This window comes from Cicer arietinum, chromosome 3, assembly GCF_000331145.2.
Source record: "Cicer arietinum cultivar CDC Frontier isolate Library 1 chromosome 3, Cicar.CDCFrontier_v2.0, whole genome shotgun sequence".
NCBI classification, from domain to species: domain Eukaryota; kingdom Viridiplantae; phylum Streptophyta; class Magnoliopsida; order Fabales; family Fabaceae; genus Cicer; species Cicer arietinum.
The window spans coordinates 67,880,471-67,895,950 of NC_021162.2; the positions used below are offsets into that span (position 1 = coordinate 67,880,471).

Here is a 15,480-nt window from a genome sequence, read left to right on the forward strand (position 1 = left end):
TCTAACACTGTAAAAATGATGAGGAAAAAATTTGGTAAAATATTACCTTAATCTGTTTAATAAATTTCTACTATTAAAAAATTAGGAAATTGAATTTTGGGCAAAAATAATTAACATTCAAATTACACTAATCTTTTACCAATCAAAAGCTAGTGTCCAGCGTATCATTTGGGCAGTGATGTGTTTTGAAACTCCTATCAAACAATCCAATCTGTTACGGTGTTGCAGATCGGTCCTCCTTATTACAAACAATTTAGAGTGACAATTTGATCCATCATTGATCCAACTATAAATTCATTTATTATTTAATATAAATTTTAAGAAAACTTTTTTTCCACTCAATATCGTCTTTAAAGCTATCCTTATATTAAACTATGTGCATAAAATACTAAATCTTTTGCTATCGTCTCCAAAATTAATCTCTTAGCATTTTCAAAGTACTCTGTGATCAGTCTCACAATATGTCCAAACTCCAAATAATTTAAACTTGTGAAGATACTATCGAGCCGGTCACCCAGAAGCCAAAAAAAGGCTCTGGTTTAAAAAAAAAATAGCATTTCTTAATCTTTAGGATGCAAAACTTTTATAAAATTTTAAAATTATTTGATAATTCGTTAAATAATTTCAAATTAACATATATTAAATTTTAAAAAATTATAAGTAAATTTAAGTGATTAAATTATATAACTATGAATTTTATATTTATATAAAATTTTATGCGTTTAATTATTAATATATTATAATTATTGTTGAATTAATAAAATTTATTGTTTATATTGAATTAGTAAAGAAATAACTTATTTGTGAATAATTTGAATTGAAAGAAAGTTTGTTCTAAAATATAACAATTTACGTGCTATTAAGTTGGTGATAAAAAGAGAGACGGTGGAACAAAAGAGGAACCAGAAAAAGGGGAGAAACATGGCAGGCATAAGGAAGACAATAAATAAGCATTAATTTTTTGGTGTTTGAAGTTGGAGTAAAATTTATTTTTTTTACGAATTTTTATTATTTTCTTTAAATTCTTGTTTTGATTTTCTTTTGAATAATGAGTAATTAAACTCTCTTGTAGAGTATTTGATTAATTTTGTAATTGATGTACTTTTTCTTATGTATTTATTTTCTATTCTAGTTTTATTTTGATTATTGTTTATTGTTTAATTAAATTTTTCTATAATTTTTCTTGTTATGATCAATTACTTTTTGCATGTTTTTAATCAATTAATTGTTAACGATCATACTTCAATTAGTTGATGGATATAAATTAGTTGATGGACATATATGATAATTGAGATCGTACTTAATCGCATCATCACACTTAATTGTAGTCTTCAAATTATTCTACTTTTTTATGCTAAATGCTTTTCTTAAATATAAACTTTTTCCATGACCAAACAATAAGTTGATTTAAAAAAAATATATTAATCACTAATAGCAAAAAAATAAATTAATAAAAAAAGGAATTTGAATATAACTAAATCAAGTTATTAAAGTTACAATTCAAACCGTAGACCTAAGCTTGTATCCATCGATTTACAACTTTGTACTTTATTATTCTTTTAAATTATTTGCTATTTGTTTATTTTGTTACTTAAATATCTCATTAATTCCTGTTAATTAGTCTAAATAATAAATAATTTTAATTAATTTGATACTTACAAATTAATTCATATGAATACAATAAATGTTTATGTAAACTGATGATAAGATAAACCATTTCAATTAATTTAAATAATAAACCATTCTTCAAGAAGTTCTAAGATAGGTAAGTCATTGCCAAAGAATTTGATGGTAAGACCTTTAAGAGAAAATAGTTTTTCTGTGATAATAACTACATATATATTGATTTTTTGTTGTTGTTTCATTCTATCACTCCCATGAAGATTTTATTCAACTAACTACAGTTTTCCACTACCACTCATACTTATTTGAATTTTTTTATTTATAATTTTGAAAACTTTCCTATAAATTATATACATATATGGTGTGACTGTACGATAACGGCAAAAGTGGAGATGCGGGGGATCGAACCCCGTGCCTCTCGCATGCAAAGCGAGCGCTCTACCATTTGAGCTACATCCCCATCATGAAATTCAAATACTCTAGAAGGATATTAATTATAATCTTACGAATGAGTATATGTTAACCCATGCATCACCATCACTCTCAACAAGCATAAAAAAAAGAAGAGCGAGTTTCGAACTCTTCCCGCCATGGGAATGGAAAGAGAGCAATGCTCCTACGAGTCCTTGGTACAGTGCTTCCACTCTCTGTCATTGTGTCTATGTTGATAGTTAACTGATAATATATACGCTAATACAATTTTGGTGCAGGATGAATCGTTCGAAATTGGTAAAGAGATGTATCGAGGTCAACAATACAGTCAAATTTACTTCGCTCGTCTTCACTTGATGAGAACTCTCTTGTATTCCCTTGTTTCTCATTGGAAACCTAATTCTCCTGGTTCGGATTTTACTTTCTCTATTTTTATCAACTTAGGGTTTTTCTTTAAATCATTAATGACTTTTTTAATCTGATTATTACTGGTGTTTGATTGCTTGATTTTTTTGCTAACTTTGTTAAATTATTTATTGGTTTTGGTTTGGAGCAGTGTGCACGGTGTTGGGATTGGAAGAGGACAAGGAGTGTGTTATTGTTGGAACACTGTATAAAAACATGAAACTGAAACCTTGCATACTTGACGAGTATTCTAAGGAGGTACTATGATTTTGTGTTTCTATGTATTTTTTTATGGAGGGGTTTGTTTGTTGTTTTAATGTAAATTTTATGTTTAGTAATATGCCAGTGTTGTATTTCTTTGCCAATGATGTGTAGAGATCAGTGGTTCCGCTTGTTAAGCCTCATAATTTTGTGCACCAAGATGATTATCTTGTTTTGGAAGATGAAAGTGGAAGAGTTAAGCTTGGTGGGAATCTCATTGTACCATCTGTCTTTGTAACAGGTTTGTATCATTGACTACTTAATTGAGCAAAATAGATTCTGGTGTAGGATGACAATTTTGAAACATAGGCAGCACATTCATTCCAAGACATTAGGTTTGATATTGTTGTGGTACAAACAATATTGGATTGCTAACTATCTATGCTTTCTGTTTTGTTTCATATTTCTTTAAGCAATCTTGAAATCAAACCTGTGGCTTCTTAATTATATTTGTTCTTTTAGCGATGCAACTTATATGCCAAACAGATAACTTTTTTGTCTTGCACATGATGATTTTGTGCTATTATAATTTGTGACAGGAATTGTTGTTGCTATACATGGTAAGGAGACGGGGGCAGGTGATTTTTTGGTTCTGGATGTTCTAGAAGCTGGCCTACCACCGCAGATAGAATTCCCCATTAAATCAAGTATCTCTTCTCATTTCATTCTTTTGCATATTCTAAATTTCTAACCTAGTGGCACACATGCATAGCATATTATGGGATTTTTCCTTTTCAAATTGTAGCCACTTTTGGTGTAATGGTAGGCTGAGACTTTCTATTGAAGGATGGCTGGATCAAATATGTGTTTAACATCGTATTATCCTGTGTGACGTGTGGTTTGAGTTTTCTATTTAATATTTGCTCTTATGTTGTTGCGCCGTTTGAAAAATTTATTATTTATAATCAGCAAGCTTAGATTCTCTCCTGCCTTGCTTCATTTAACATAGTCTATTTCCTCTCAATGGCATGTGACTTTTTTTAGCTAGGGTTTAAAGAAATTAATTGCTTGCTGTATGCTCCATATTTCATTGCTTTTGTTAACATTTCGATGATGAGCAATAGTCTAGCCATTTTGTTCTTATAACTGTGCATTTTTTATACTCCACTCTACAACATTTGTTATTAAAAGTTATAATTTTATTAAAGTTGTCACTTAAAATTTCTCTTTTATTTGGATTCAACAGGGGAAGACAGATATGTTGTTCTTGTGTCAGGATTAAGTGTTGGGAGCAGCAGGTCTAACCCTCTTCAGTTTCAGCTTCTCGTTGATCATATTACTGGACATTTAGGAGATGAGAAGGTTTTTCCTGTTTTTCTCCCAACGCTCTCGGTCTGATAATTACGCATTATTTAAAGGTTTTAACTTGTCAATATTGACAAAATAAACAGGAGCAAAGTATTGCGTCCCAAATTGTTCATGTAGTCATTGCTGGAAACTCTGTCGATATACCTCGTGGACTTCTTAATGGACAGGTATTATTGTTATCGTTGAAGTAAACCCCTATGTCTGTGTTACTTACTACCTACTATCAGTGTATAGTGTACAGAAAGGTTTTATTTATAATAGGGAAAAGAATAGTACAAATATGTGCAGTAGAACATGTAACTATATACAGAACAAAAATATTGTTAGGAACCCAAGAATTGGATTCCAAAAGAATTAGAGGAAGAACACTTCCATTAAGAAAAATAAATATCGAGAGGAACTGGGTCATCTGACTAAGCTTACTAGAATTGCATTTTAGAGTTTAGACACATTTGTTGTCTGTGTCTTGATAGTTGATATCCGGATGCTGATAGCACTTAGTCACATTTATGCCTTTCAATCTACTATTTAGTGTAATGGCACAGTTCTTGGATATACGGAAACTGTTTCTTTTGTTTTTTTTTTGGAATTCAGTGGATTTTATATACATTTCTAAGAGTGGATTTATGGATTTTTTCATCAATATTTACAGAATTTAGCTTCAAAAGATCTCTCAAGGATGGCAGAACCAATAAAGGAGCTAGATATTCTGTTGAATCAGGTTCATTTCATTTGTTTGACTCCTCTACTGTAGTTGTTTTCTAAATAACATGCTTAACTTATACTTGTTATTCAGATTGCTGCTGGTTTGCCATTGGATATCATGCCAGGACCCAGTGACCCTGCTAATTTTTCCTTACCACAGCAGGTTCTTATGTTGTCCTGTAAGAGTATTTATGCCATATATAACATGTTTTTTTTTTTAAATTAATGACTAAGAATTGTACATTCAGGCATTGCATAGATGCCTTTTCCCTGGATCATCAGTGTACAACACTTTTAGATCTTGTACAAATCCTCATTGTTTTGAGCTTGATAATATCAGGTAAGTAGACTGTTTATAATGTTACTGTCATTGCTTCTGAATATACCATACTGTCATACATACACTAAACATGATCCATATTGCTTCCTTCCAGGTTTCTTGGGACATCTGGTCAGAACGTAGATGATCTTGAGAAGTATTCAGAGGCAAAAGATAAGCTTGACTTCATGGAAAGGACATTAAGATGGAGGCATTTGGCACCAACTGCACCTAATACCCTTGGTATAACATCAATATATGCTTCAATGCTTAACTTATATTTGCTTGGTTATCCATAATCTGTCATTATCCACTAAGCTTAGAATTTTTTTGGATGGTTGAAAAACTGTTAATGTCCTTTGTAGATTACCTTCTGCTTCTAAATAAATCTAAATTCTGAAGTGTAAAATTCGAACTGTCGTTTTTTTTATGTTGAAAGAAATTGTTCTGATATTAATTGTTGTCTTCAGGGTGCTATCCTTATACTGATAGAGATCCTTTCTTCATTGAGAGTTGTCCTCATGTGTACTTTGTTGGCAATCAGGATAAATATGATACTCGTGTGATAAAGGGTATGTTGGTTCTTAAATCTACTTTGCAGAAAAACACATTACTTTTTCTGTTTTGCATTTTATATAACTTCCCCTCCCCTTCTCCTGACACTTTAATTCGTTTTACAATTGATTGCAGGATCAGAAGGGCAATCGGTGAGACTTGTATGCGTTCCTAAATTCAGTGAAACAGGAGTTGCAGTAATGGTGAGCTCTAAAAATTTCATAAATGTTTTCTTAAAATTGGTCTGTTATACTTATATTACCTTGTAATATAAGTCAACAACATTCAACATTTATGCTCTTTTGCTGATAGAGTTAAGATTGGTGAACTGGGCATTTCCAGTTATTTTTATGGATTGCGGACACAAGACAAGTAAATTTGGTTTTTGTTCGTCTTTTCTTTAACCTATATAACTGAAAGGGGATACTTTTTGCTGAGATTTCCCCCAGCTGTAATAATGACAGATATTGCTTCCTGTTGGATTGAAGGTGGTTATCAATACTTAATAATGAATTAAGTAATAAGACTCTGGTGCAACATTTTGAACTTGTCATTATTATGCGATGATCTTCAGTGACCTATACTACATGGTTGCCTGTGATGCGAATTTGGGATCATCCCCCTGTTTGATAAAATTGTGGAAAAGAACAATATTAGTGGCAGGATCACAACTGAGAAAGGGTTGTTTTCTTTGGTTAATGGTTGGCTGTGACATAATAGTATGTTTCATCTGATGCGATTCTTGTTGCAAACTTAGATACATGAATATTCTATTTTTTTTTTTTTCCAGTTGAATCTGAGGGATCTTGAATGTCATGCTCTCAGTTTTGGAACTCAGTTCAGCCCATAAAAATGCACAAGTAATGTTTTTGCGGTATATGTCTCTGACCATCTAAATTTTACCTGTTGTTTGAAATACTGTGGCTTCTTCTCTACAGTAGTTACAGATACAATTTATCTGGTTCATATGCTTCGTTAGATTAGTGTCATTGAGGTTTTTCTTAAATGGTTTTGATATGTTATTGGCATTAGTATGTAATAGGTTTCATAACATATTTGAGCATTAGTATGTAATAGGTTTCATAACATATTTGAGCATTAGTATGTAATAGGTTTCATAACATATTTGAGCATTGCAGGATGATGTTATTGTGGTAAATATGTAAAGCTGTGGCATAAAGTTTATGATTGATTGAAATATAGTATCTTTCTTCATTATTATATTAACAATTAAAGATAAAATTTATCTAAAATCACGAGATTTCGAATGCTAGTGTCATATGGAGTAGGTTTCTTGTGAAATTAGCTTGCATTTACTCCAGGTACGGCAAGTAATAGGAATTTCTTATCTTGTATAAAATACAGGTTATTTGAAGTTTGTTCACTGCGCTGTCATCGATGTGTCTTTGGAGATATTTCGAAGAACTGAAAATTGAGTCTTGAAGTTGACAAGGGCAGTGTCTGTGTTTATATACTGTAATATATTTTTGTATTAACCTAATTGTTTGACTTGTATTTGTATTTTCCTATTTAGGAGTGTAACATAGTATTTAAACATGTGTGTTACGTTTTATCGTAGAGACTAGACAGTGGGAAGATTTCAATTTTGAACTAATCAAGGTTTTTCTATTTTAATTATGTCAGCACAATATGTTTTAGCAAATGTTAACACGAGCCTTGATGGTTTCTATTAACGTAATTCCTCTATAGAAGGAGATTTGTAATAAGAGTGGATTGTACAGTTAAGGCTTAATTCTATCCTTATATGGAATGAAGTGCGGGAAACAGCCCTTACTGATGACAGTATTGTAGCTCGATTAATTTCGCAGTTTTGATAGGAAAAATAAAAGAATGCTTAGAACATAAGCACACAAGTGCATGCGTTGTCATTAGTTTGTGAAGTATGTCATTATAACTATGGATATCAAACACTAGTATAGAATATGTTGGCATTATTAAAAAATATAAAAAAGGAGAAACCTACTTCCTCCTCCAAATTTTCTTAATTAACAATATAAATGATTTTTTTTTGGAAGAAATTATAAGTGATTGTTAGACTGATTAACTGTGTTTGAGACTTGCTTAATGAGGTTATTATGTAAAAAATAAAATTTAACAATTCTTGAGATATTTTTGATTATTTTAAAATATGTTTAAAATAACTTTTAAATTTTTAAACAAAATTAATTACTCTTTGCCTAATATTTAAGCGACCTTTATTTGGCGAACAGTGTTAAAAAGTGTGTCAGAAAGAAACACTGAAATTGAAGGAGAGCGCAATTGCAGTTCTTGTCCATTTGCAATTATTGTATTGTCACTCTCAGAACATTCACATGCCATTACAGTCAAAACAAATACAAATAAAACTCTACAAAAAATTAACTAAGCTTTTTTATAAACAAGATCTCAACCCAACGGCTATATTTCCTACCCTATCTTCCATTATTCAATTTCAATAATAACACTCATTTGACATACCTGTTTTTCTATTGCATTCCCACAACGGTTCATTTATTTATCCTCATAAAACCATCAAATCATATTAACATTTTCTTACATTTTTCATTATAAACCAAATTACATAATCATTTTCCTTTGGCACCCTTCTTATACTTCAACTCTGTCTCCAATGGACACTAACACTACTGTCACAACTATCTCTGCTACTGCTCCTACTACTGATGCTAAGGTTCAAACGGTAACCAAGAAATCTTCTGATGAGCTACTTAGAAAGTTCGCCGAAGTGGGCTCCGACGAGAAGAAAGAGTTGCGTCTTATCAAACGCAGGAAGAAGAGGATGGAAACTCAATGTGAGAGTCCTTCTAATGGGGGCACCACCGTGGTTGAAAGGAGGTCCCTTTTGCCACCAACGGTTAGCCGGAGATCGGTGTTGCTCCGGCAGCTCAGGGGTAGAGATATAAGGAATAAGTCATCACTTTTGGGAACCATTCACAAGGTTAGACCCTTTGACTCAAACATTCTCATAAAATTTGATTTTTTATATTTAATATTTGAGCGAGTAATTTGTTAAATGAACATGTGGTAAATATTTAGATCTTTTAAATTTTGAACCATTTGTACAAAGAGTTCAATTTCTAGATTGCACATGTAGAAAACATTTGGTAAGAGATCTCAATTTCTTAAATAAATCTCATTTATTTGAAAGTGTTCAATGCAAGATAGAACTTGATGTTTTTTTTTAATGTTTTGTTGATTTATGTTCATTTTAGAAATCTCATTTTTTATGTTCATTTATTTGAAATCTCATTTTTTATGTTCATTTATTTGAAATCTCAGACATGGCGCAGAACTGTAGAAGGTGCCTCTAGAGTTTTCATGGAAAAGCATTATCATCGGCATAAGCGTTTGATCAGTGATATTGTTTAGGCTCTTTTGAGGGCTTGAGTATTTTACAAGCTATGCAAGTTTGTGATCCCATGAAAGCAAGGCTCACCTCACCTTGTGTATATTGCACTATTTCTTTTCATTGTTTCTATTCTTTTTTACTTCAATATCAATTAAAATGTATTGTTTTGACGGTGTTTGATTATATAAATTAGTACCAACTGGCCTTGTCATTCTGCATGTGAAACATGGCAAGTGAAAGTGGAGTAGAATTCAAGGGATTTTGGGGCCGAAGATTTAAATATGATTGGACTGTATTGTTTTCCTAGCTATAAATCACACAAGAATTAGCCTAAATACGATCCTTTTTTCTTTTTAAGCATTGTCAACCCAAGAAATGAAATAAATGTAATATTATTTTGTAATAAATTCTCCACATATAGTAGAAAACTATTTTTTGCTCCAAAAAGAAAAAAAAACTACTTTTTGACAAAAATGATGAAAATAGATTAGAAACTTGGTAATTATACCAAGAATTGTGTTTGTATGAGTGTGAGCATTGGTATGTATGGGTGGGTCATATTTTAAAGAGGCAGGTTTAAATTCTATAATGTAAGAATTTGCTGGTGAGTAATATGCAAGTTCTTCCATAAATTCCGTGAGTCAAAATATTCTAACCCAGATAAACTAGATTTTTTGTGAAATTGCAATTGAAATAATTGTATTTAAATTACAAATATAAATTTAAGATTGAATCAAATCAATTCTAGTTGTATAAAATTGAATTAGGATATGAGATAAAATAATTTGATATTTGTCTAATAAAATTTAAGAAAATGATAATTATTTTTAGAAGTCAGTTATTAAATTGACATGTATACAAGGTAAAGATGATGGGTCTCATTGTACGACACACAACAAATTGCAAATTTAGGTATTGTTTGGGAATGAATAAATTTTATAACGGATTTTATAACGGGATAAAATTTGTTTGTCTATTATTTTTATTTTTTCTTTCTTGTTTACTCCAATTTTAAAAACTATTAAAAAATACAGCATAAATATTTTTCAATAATAAATATAAAAATTTAAATGATATATATTTATTATTAATACATAAAAATATAAGACAAATATTTGTCTGTAATTAATATAAAAAATTATGGAATAAATATTTGCTACTAGTACATAAAAAACATAAGAAAAATATTTATTATTAATAAATATAAACAAAATATTGGATAAATATTTTCACTAATACACCAAAAAAACACATTGTTAATAAAATATAAAAAATTGATAAATATTTTTTTATTAATATATAAAAATATAAAAAATAAATATTTATTATTAATAAATATTAAAAAAAGTATAGGATAATTATTTATCATTAATAAATATAAAAAATACTAAATAAATATTTATTATTAATAAATAAAATGAGATTTTGTTTGTCTTAAAATCTGAACAAAACAGTGTAGAGTATCAATTACTTTTGACAAAATCCGATGAGTGTGAGTCGGGAGAGAGCCGCCACAGCGGCGGCACGAAGAACGTGCTGCAACATAGACCGCCGTCAATAGCGGTGGAATCCATCCGTGAACAACGGACATTGGAAAAATGGTAACAAATTTGGGGAAAACTGATAAGCTCTTCTCCTTTTCTCTTATAATGTAGTTAGTTTAGTTGGTTAAATTCAGTTATATAACCGTTATTTAGATAGTTAATTGCTTATTTGTTATATTCTGTTTTCATTCCTATAATAATACACCACATAGATATCATAGTTATTATATTCCATACATAAATACATTCATTCATTCTCACACACTCAACACTAATTCTAACTTCAATTTTTTCTCTAGTCACATTTTCTTGTTTGTGCAAAAACTAAAAAGAAAAGATAATGTCTAACTGGCTTGAAAATATAATTTGTGCATGCTGCTCAAAAGAAAAAATTATTCACATTGAAGAATTTGATAAAGATCCTCTTGGGTGGACACATGACGTGGGTTACCATCCATTTGGTGATTTCTCCATGGCTGCAGTTTACGCGAACTCGATTGTGGAGACTCACAGCCAGTTTGATGTTGGCAAGAATGCATTCTTTGTTGGAATTTATGATGGCTTTAGCGGCGACTACACTTCAACCTTCATCCTTGCTAACCTCTTCAAGAATTTAGTTTGTGAGTCTTCTTTTAATTAATATATATTGTTTCTTCTTTCATTTTCTATGTTCTTTTGTTTCTTTCTTGTTTGCATGCTTGTATTGTGTGTGATATTATCTTATTATCATTGTACATTGTTGTATACTCCAGTTTACACCTAATTTTGATTAATTCTTTGAAGTAGTGTGGATGGAATTGAGACATGATTCAAAGTTAAAGGAATTGTATATCCTAGAATTGATGAGATGGGAAATGTTTTCTTAATTAAAAACGACCGAGAAATCCAGAAACAAATCTTACCAAAAGTTTGTGTGTGTGTGCTAGTAGTAATATGGATGATAACAACCAAACCTTTTTTTTGGGTTAAAAAAGGACTCGAGTGTTTCTCTCCCTCTTTTTATAAAAAACAATGGATTATGAAATTCTATATTGTTATGGTTATATGGTTTTTGAAATTCCGCATTAGTGGGATTCATTTTCTGAAAGCCCCATTTTAGTTTTTTTTTTTGTCTTAATTGACTGATATAGATATTTTTGTATTAGTTTTTTAAACAAACTAGTATCTGACCTGCATTAACATAGGTCTCTCTTTTTTAAGCTTTCCTAATGTTAAATTGTCATTTGAAGCATGGGTTTAAGAAATAATGGAAGTTTCTGATTTCAGGGCATATTCAGCGTAATGGTGATAATATGTCTGAAGATATTCTAAGGCAAGTTGTTGCTGAAATCGAGGAATCGGTTATGAATGGTATTAGAGATGCTTATGAACAATGCCCTGAGCTAGGAATAGTTGGTTCCAGTTGTCTAATTTGTATTCTATGGGAAGAGAGACTATATATCGCCAACCTTGGAGACTCCCGTGCTGTCATGGGTTCTTCTGAGATTCCATTTAATAGATTCCTTGTTCAACAGTTGGTCAGAGATCACAATGCTTGTAATGAGGATATCAGAATTGAACTCATGAATTTGCATCCAGATGATCCGAATATTGTGACCTATAATTTTGATGCATGGCGTGTTAAAGGCATACGTGAGGTAAGCAGAGGTATTGGACATGCATATTGGAAGCGGGAACCGTTCACTATAAACTCATCGAACCAAGTCCCAGAGTCAGAACGTGTGCCTTCTCCTTTTACCCGACCTTTGCTATCAGCAGAACCTGAGATACATTCAAGACGCATACGTGAGTCGAATAAATTCATTATATTTGGATCAGGTGGACTTTGGAAATTCTTGACAAATGAGGAAGCTGCTAAAATTGTTGAGAACAATCCACGAGAGGTATGGCTTGTTCTTTCTAGCTACTTGCTCTTCCTTTTATTATTTACTTCCACTACTATTTTCTTTGCTTTGCTAGCTAGCTCTGGTTATGTTTATTTATAGTATAGTATGGTGGGTTTTTGTTGCAGGGAATTGCAAAAAGACTTGTGATGATTGCTCTAGAGATTGCAGCTGGAAGAAGGAATACAAGCTATAATGAGCTTAGGGAGATTCCTCAGGGACATGGTGTTAGTAGGGGGCCTAGTGTTTCTGTTAAAGGAACTAGGAAGGAATATCATGATGATATCACTGTGATAGTTGTATTCTTAGACAAAATGCCAAATCGTAATCAGACTGTGATGCCGCCAGAGTTCATTTCCTTCAAAGCCTTCAGTATGATGGAAGCATCAGATTTTAGATATCTCAATCAGAGATCTGAATCATAATTTTTCATTGGAACCAGTATGTTTTCTAGAGTAGTTGTATTAATTTATTTTCATTATTCCTATGATCTAAATGTTTATTTTCCTCTCAATATGTTTTTAAACCATAAAAGTTGATTGATTGCGGTTTGAGGTAATGTGTAATTGGTTAATGGCTATTTTCTCAATAATAGTGCTGCAAAACAGAACTGTATCACTTTCTTATTGTTTTGTTCATTACTTTCTTGCAGACATGGTGTAGAACTGCCTCTAAAGTTTTCATGGATTAACATTCTCATCGCCATAAGCGTCTGATCAGTGATATTGTTTAGGCTCCGTTTAGTGCTTGAATAATTACAAGCTATGCAAATTCCTTACCAGATGAAAGCAAAGCTCACCTTTCGTATATTGTACTATTGGTTTAATTCAACTATTATGTCTTTTTTCTTTTCACTGATTTGATTGTTGTTGTCTTCGAGTATCAATTAAAATGTATTCTTTTGACTCTGTTTGCTTATAAAAATTTGTACAAACTGGCCTTAAAGCAAAGTGCCTTGCTTGTTTTTAAGCCACACTTTGTTCCTAACTTGCAAAACTTACAATAAATCCAGAAAAGATAACATATTTACTTCCATTTTTGTTATGGGAAGTAAAATGCTTTCTTCTATCAAGGAGCTCAAATTGCATTTGGTCCCTACAATATTTTATCACACTTCCGAAAATAGTTTTCATTTTAAAATCCAATTTTTTGGCCTCTCAATTATCATATTTGTTGCAGTTTTACTCTTAATTTTGATGTCTAAAATTGTGGTTTTTTGCTCTAAAATAACATAGATGAATGATAGTTTCTCAATAAATGATATTGTAAAGTTGTTTTAGACTATATATGTGTGTATGTTCCAAATTTGTTTGAGATCGTATGTGTATGTTCCTTTAAATCCTTTTTTTTTTAATGATCATTCATTATTATGGGTGAGAATATGCTAGAATGGGTTATATGAGTTTGATATGTTAAAAAATTTAAGACTGGTCTGGGCCGTATTATAGTTTTTTATTTATTTATTTGAGTTTACCCTTTATGAAATTTTGATATGACTTGTTAGCCAATTTAAAAGCCTAATAGTTTTAAATAAGTAATCAAATAAAATGATAGATCAATAAATTTTACCCTTTATTGATGTAATAGTTTTAAATAGGTGTCAAAAATAAATGTAGAATAATATGTTTTTTTTTAGGTATATAAAATAATATGATTAAATTATTAAAAGGCTAGAAAAAACTTAATTTAACATAAATTTTCAAAATCTTATATGATAATAATAGTAATAAAAATATTATTTATATTTACTTAAATAGGTTAGTGTGATAGGTGTAAAAGGGTTTTTTTATAGTGTCGTAGTGTTTTTTTGGAACAAATGCTGTTCGCCTAAGAACAAAGGGTATGGGGTTTTCAATGTTTCAATGCTTTCAATCTTACTCTCCTTAGTAAACAGGGGTGACACATTTTATCAATTTGGTGACCAACCTAGTTATATATGGGAAGTATTCATGCTATCATTTGAATTCTTAAAAAAGGTTGTATATGGAAGATAAATACATTCCACTATATTGACATTTGGTAAGACAATTGGTTATCACTTCAAAATGGATACAAATTTTGGACTCTAAAACCGTCCCTTATCGAGCTCTCTCATGTGTCACAATTGATTTATCTTTTGAAACTACTAAAATTCTCAAACCTCATCTCCCTATCTCCAGAGAGAAAGATTAGCTTATTTGGGGATCTCACAAGAAAGGTTTATTCACTGTATGTAGTGCCTACCATTCTATTAAACACTGGGAAAACTCATAAACATCCACTATCTCTAACTCTTGGCCAAATTCTGCTTTTTGGACCAAGTTATGGAACCTTAGGACAATCCCAAAACATGTGAACCTAGTATGGAGAGTTCTCCACAATAGTCTCTCTCTGTTAAAAAAAATTATCAAAAGGGGGGGTTCTGGTTATTAAAAAAATTAACATGTGATCCTTTATGTCCATGATGCAATGAAGAGGAGGAATACATCAATCACATCTTTAGCAGGTGCCCTTGAGTAAAACATGTTTGGTTTTGACCCCCTGCTGGGAGAAGGTTTGACTAGTTATCTCGAAACTTCCCTACGTGACTTGAAAAATATATTTCCACATCTCATTTGGATGTTGCCGAGTTTATTTTATCTATTTGTTATGACATATGGTACTCTCAAAATAAATTTTGTTTTGAATGTAAAGTTTTGAATTTTGGAACAAATGTTTGTAAAGTTTGGAATCTAATTGAAGACCATAAGGTGATGTTGAATATTTTGTCAAGGATGTTGTCAATCCACAATCTGTCTCTCTAGTCAGATGGAGTCCACCTCCGAATAACTTTTATAAAATCAATGTCCATGATGTGGGTCTGAAGGATAATGTTTGACGAATTGGCAAAATTATTAGAGATGGTTAATGTGTGGTTTTCGCTACTGCAATTTGAAAAATTACTACTATACCTAAATTTGATGTGGCCGAAGATATGGGCTTCAATTTGGCGTTCCAATTTGCAGTTGACTTGGGTTTTGACACATTAGGATCGAGACAATTAGATTTTGTATCCCCACAATTGAACTTATACCCTTCATTTAAATTTTTTATCCCTTA

General features: G+C 31.1%; 3 protein-coding genes and 1 non-coding gene across 5 annotated transcripts; 3 read left to right on the top strand and 1 right to left on the bottom strand.

Moving 5' to 3' along the window:
* Positions 1 to 2,010: 2,010 nt before the first annotated feature.
* On the bottom strand, positions 2,011 to 2,083 carry TRNAA-UGC (transfer RNA alanine (anticodon UGC)). Its single transcript has one exon. It is a non-coding gene; the product is annotated as a tRNA-Ala (tRNA).
* Positions 2,084 to 2,093: 10 nt separating this feature from the next.
* LOC101507368 (DNA polymerase delta small subunit) lies at positions 2,094 to 7,251 on the top strand. Of its 2 annotated transcripts, none has more exons than XM_004493528.4 (15): positions 2,094 to 2,252; positions 2,334 to 2,463; positions 2,612 to 2,718; positions 2,836 to 2,962; positions 3,261 to 3,368; positions 3,908 to 4,023; positions 4,113 to 4,196; positions 4,682 to 4,750; positions 4,826 to 4,897; positions 4,983 to 5,074; positions 5,169 to 5,296; positions 5,524 to 5,625; positions 5,744 to 5,811; positions 6,399 to 6,468; positions 6,974 to 7,251. In XM_004493528.4, exons 1-14 carry the CDS (start codon positions 2,214 to 2,216, stop codon positions 6,456 to 6,458), a joined length of 1,302 nt encoding a protein of 433 aa, XP_004493585.1. In that variant the 5' UTR covers positions 2,094 to 2,213; the 3' UTR covers positions 6,459 to 6,468; positions 6,974 to 7,251. The 2 variants fall into 2 exon arrangements, with proteins under 2 accessions (XP_004493585.1, XP_004493584.1); XM_004493527.4 differs by having other exon boundaries at positions 6,399 to 6,482; positions 6,974 to 7,181.
* Positions 7,252 to 8,096: 845 nt separating this feature from the next.
* LOC101507889 (uncharacterized) lies at positions 8,097 to 9,193 on the top strand. Its single transcript, XM_004493529.4, has 2 exons — positions 8,097 to 8,564; positions 8,906 to 9,193. Exons 1-2 carry the CDS (start codon positions 8,238 to 8,240, stop codon positions 8,993 to 8,995), a joined length of 417 nt encoding a protein of 138 aa, XP_004493586.1. The 5' UTR covers positions 8,097 to 8,237; the 3' UTR covers positions 8,996 to 9,193.
* Positions 9,194 to 10,606: 1,413 nt separating this feature from the next.
* LOC101508201 (probable protein phosphatase 2C 43) lies at positions 10,607 to 13,389 on the top strand. Its single transcript, XM_004493530.4, has 4 exons — positions 10,607 to 11,139; positions 11,786 to 12,402; positions 12,531 to 12,843; positions 13,055 to 13,389. The coding sequence occupies exons 1-3, from the start codon at positions 10,860 to 10,862 to the stop codon at positions 12,825 to 12,827; spliced, it is 1,194 nt and encodes a 397-aa protein (XP_004493587.1). The 5' UTR covers positions 10,607 to 10,859; the 3' UTR covers positions 12,828 to 12,843; positions 13,055 to 13,389.
* Positions 13,390 to 15,480: the final 2,091 nt, after the last annotated feature.

Excerpts from the sequence above, each read along its gene's own strand:
- LOC101508201 (XM_004493530.4), top strand. The coding sequence starts at position 10,860 with ATGTCTAACTGGCTTGAAAATATAATTTGTGCATGCTGCTCAAAAGAA. Across the intron at positions 11,140-11,785 it reads CCTCTTCAAGAATTTAGTTT|GGCATATTCAGCGTAATGGT; the intron begins GTGAGTCTTCTT and ends TTCTGATTTCAG. Across the intron at positions 12,403-12,530 it reads TTGAGAACAATCCACGAGAG|GGAATTGCAAAAAGACTTGT; the intron begins GTATGGCTTGTT and ends TTTTTGTTGCAG.
- LOC101507368 (XM_004493528.4), top strand. The coding sequence starts at position 2,214 with ATGGGAATGGAAAGAGAGCAATGCTCCTACGAGTCCTTG. Across the intron at positions 2,464-2,611 it reads TTGGAAACCTAATTCTCCTG|TGTGCACGGTGTTGGGATTG; the intron begins GTTCGGATTTTA and ends GGTTTGGAGCAG. Across the intron at positions 5,626-5,743 it reads TGATACTCGTGTGATAAAGG|GATCAGAAGGGCAATCGGTG; the intron begins GTATGTTGGTTC and ends AATTGATTGCAG.
- LOC101507889 (XM_004493529.4), top strand. The coding sequence starts at position 8,238 with ATGGACACTAACACTACTGTCACAACTATCTCTGCTACTGCTCCTACT. Across the intron at positions 8,565-8,905 it reads TTTTGGGAACCATTCACAAG|ACATGGCGCAGAACTGTAGA; the intron begins GTTAGACCCTTT and ends TTGAAATCTCAG.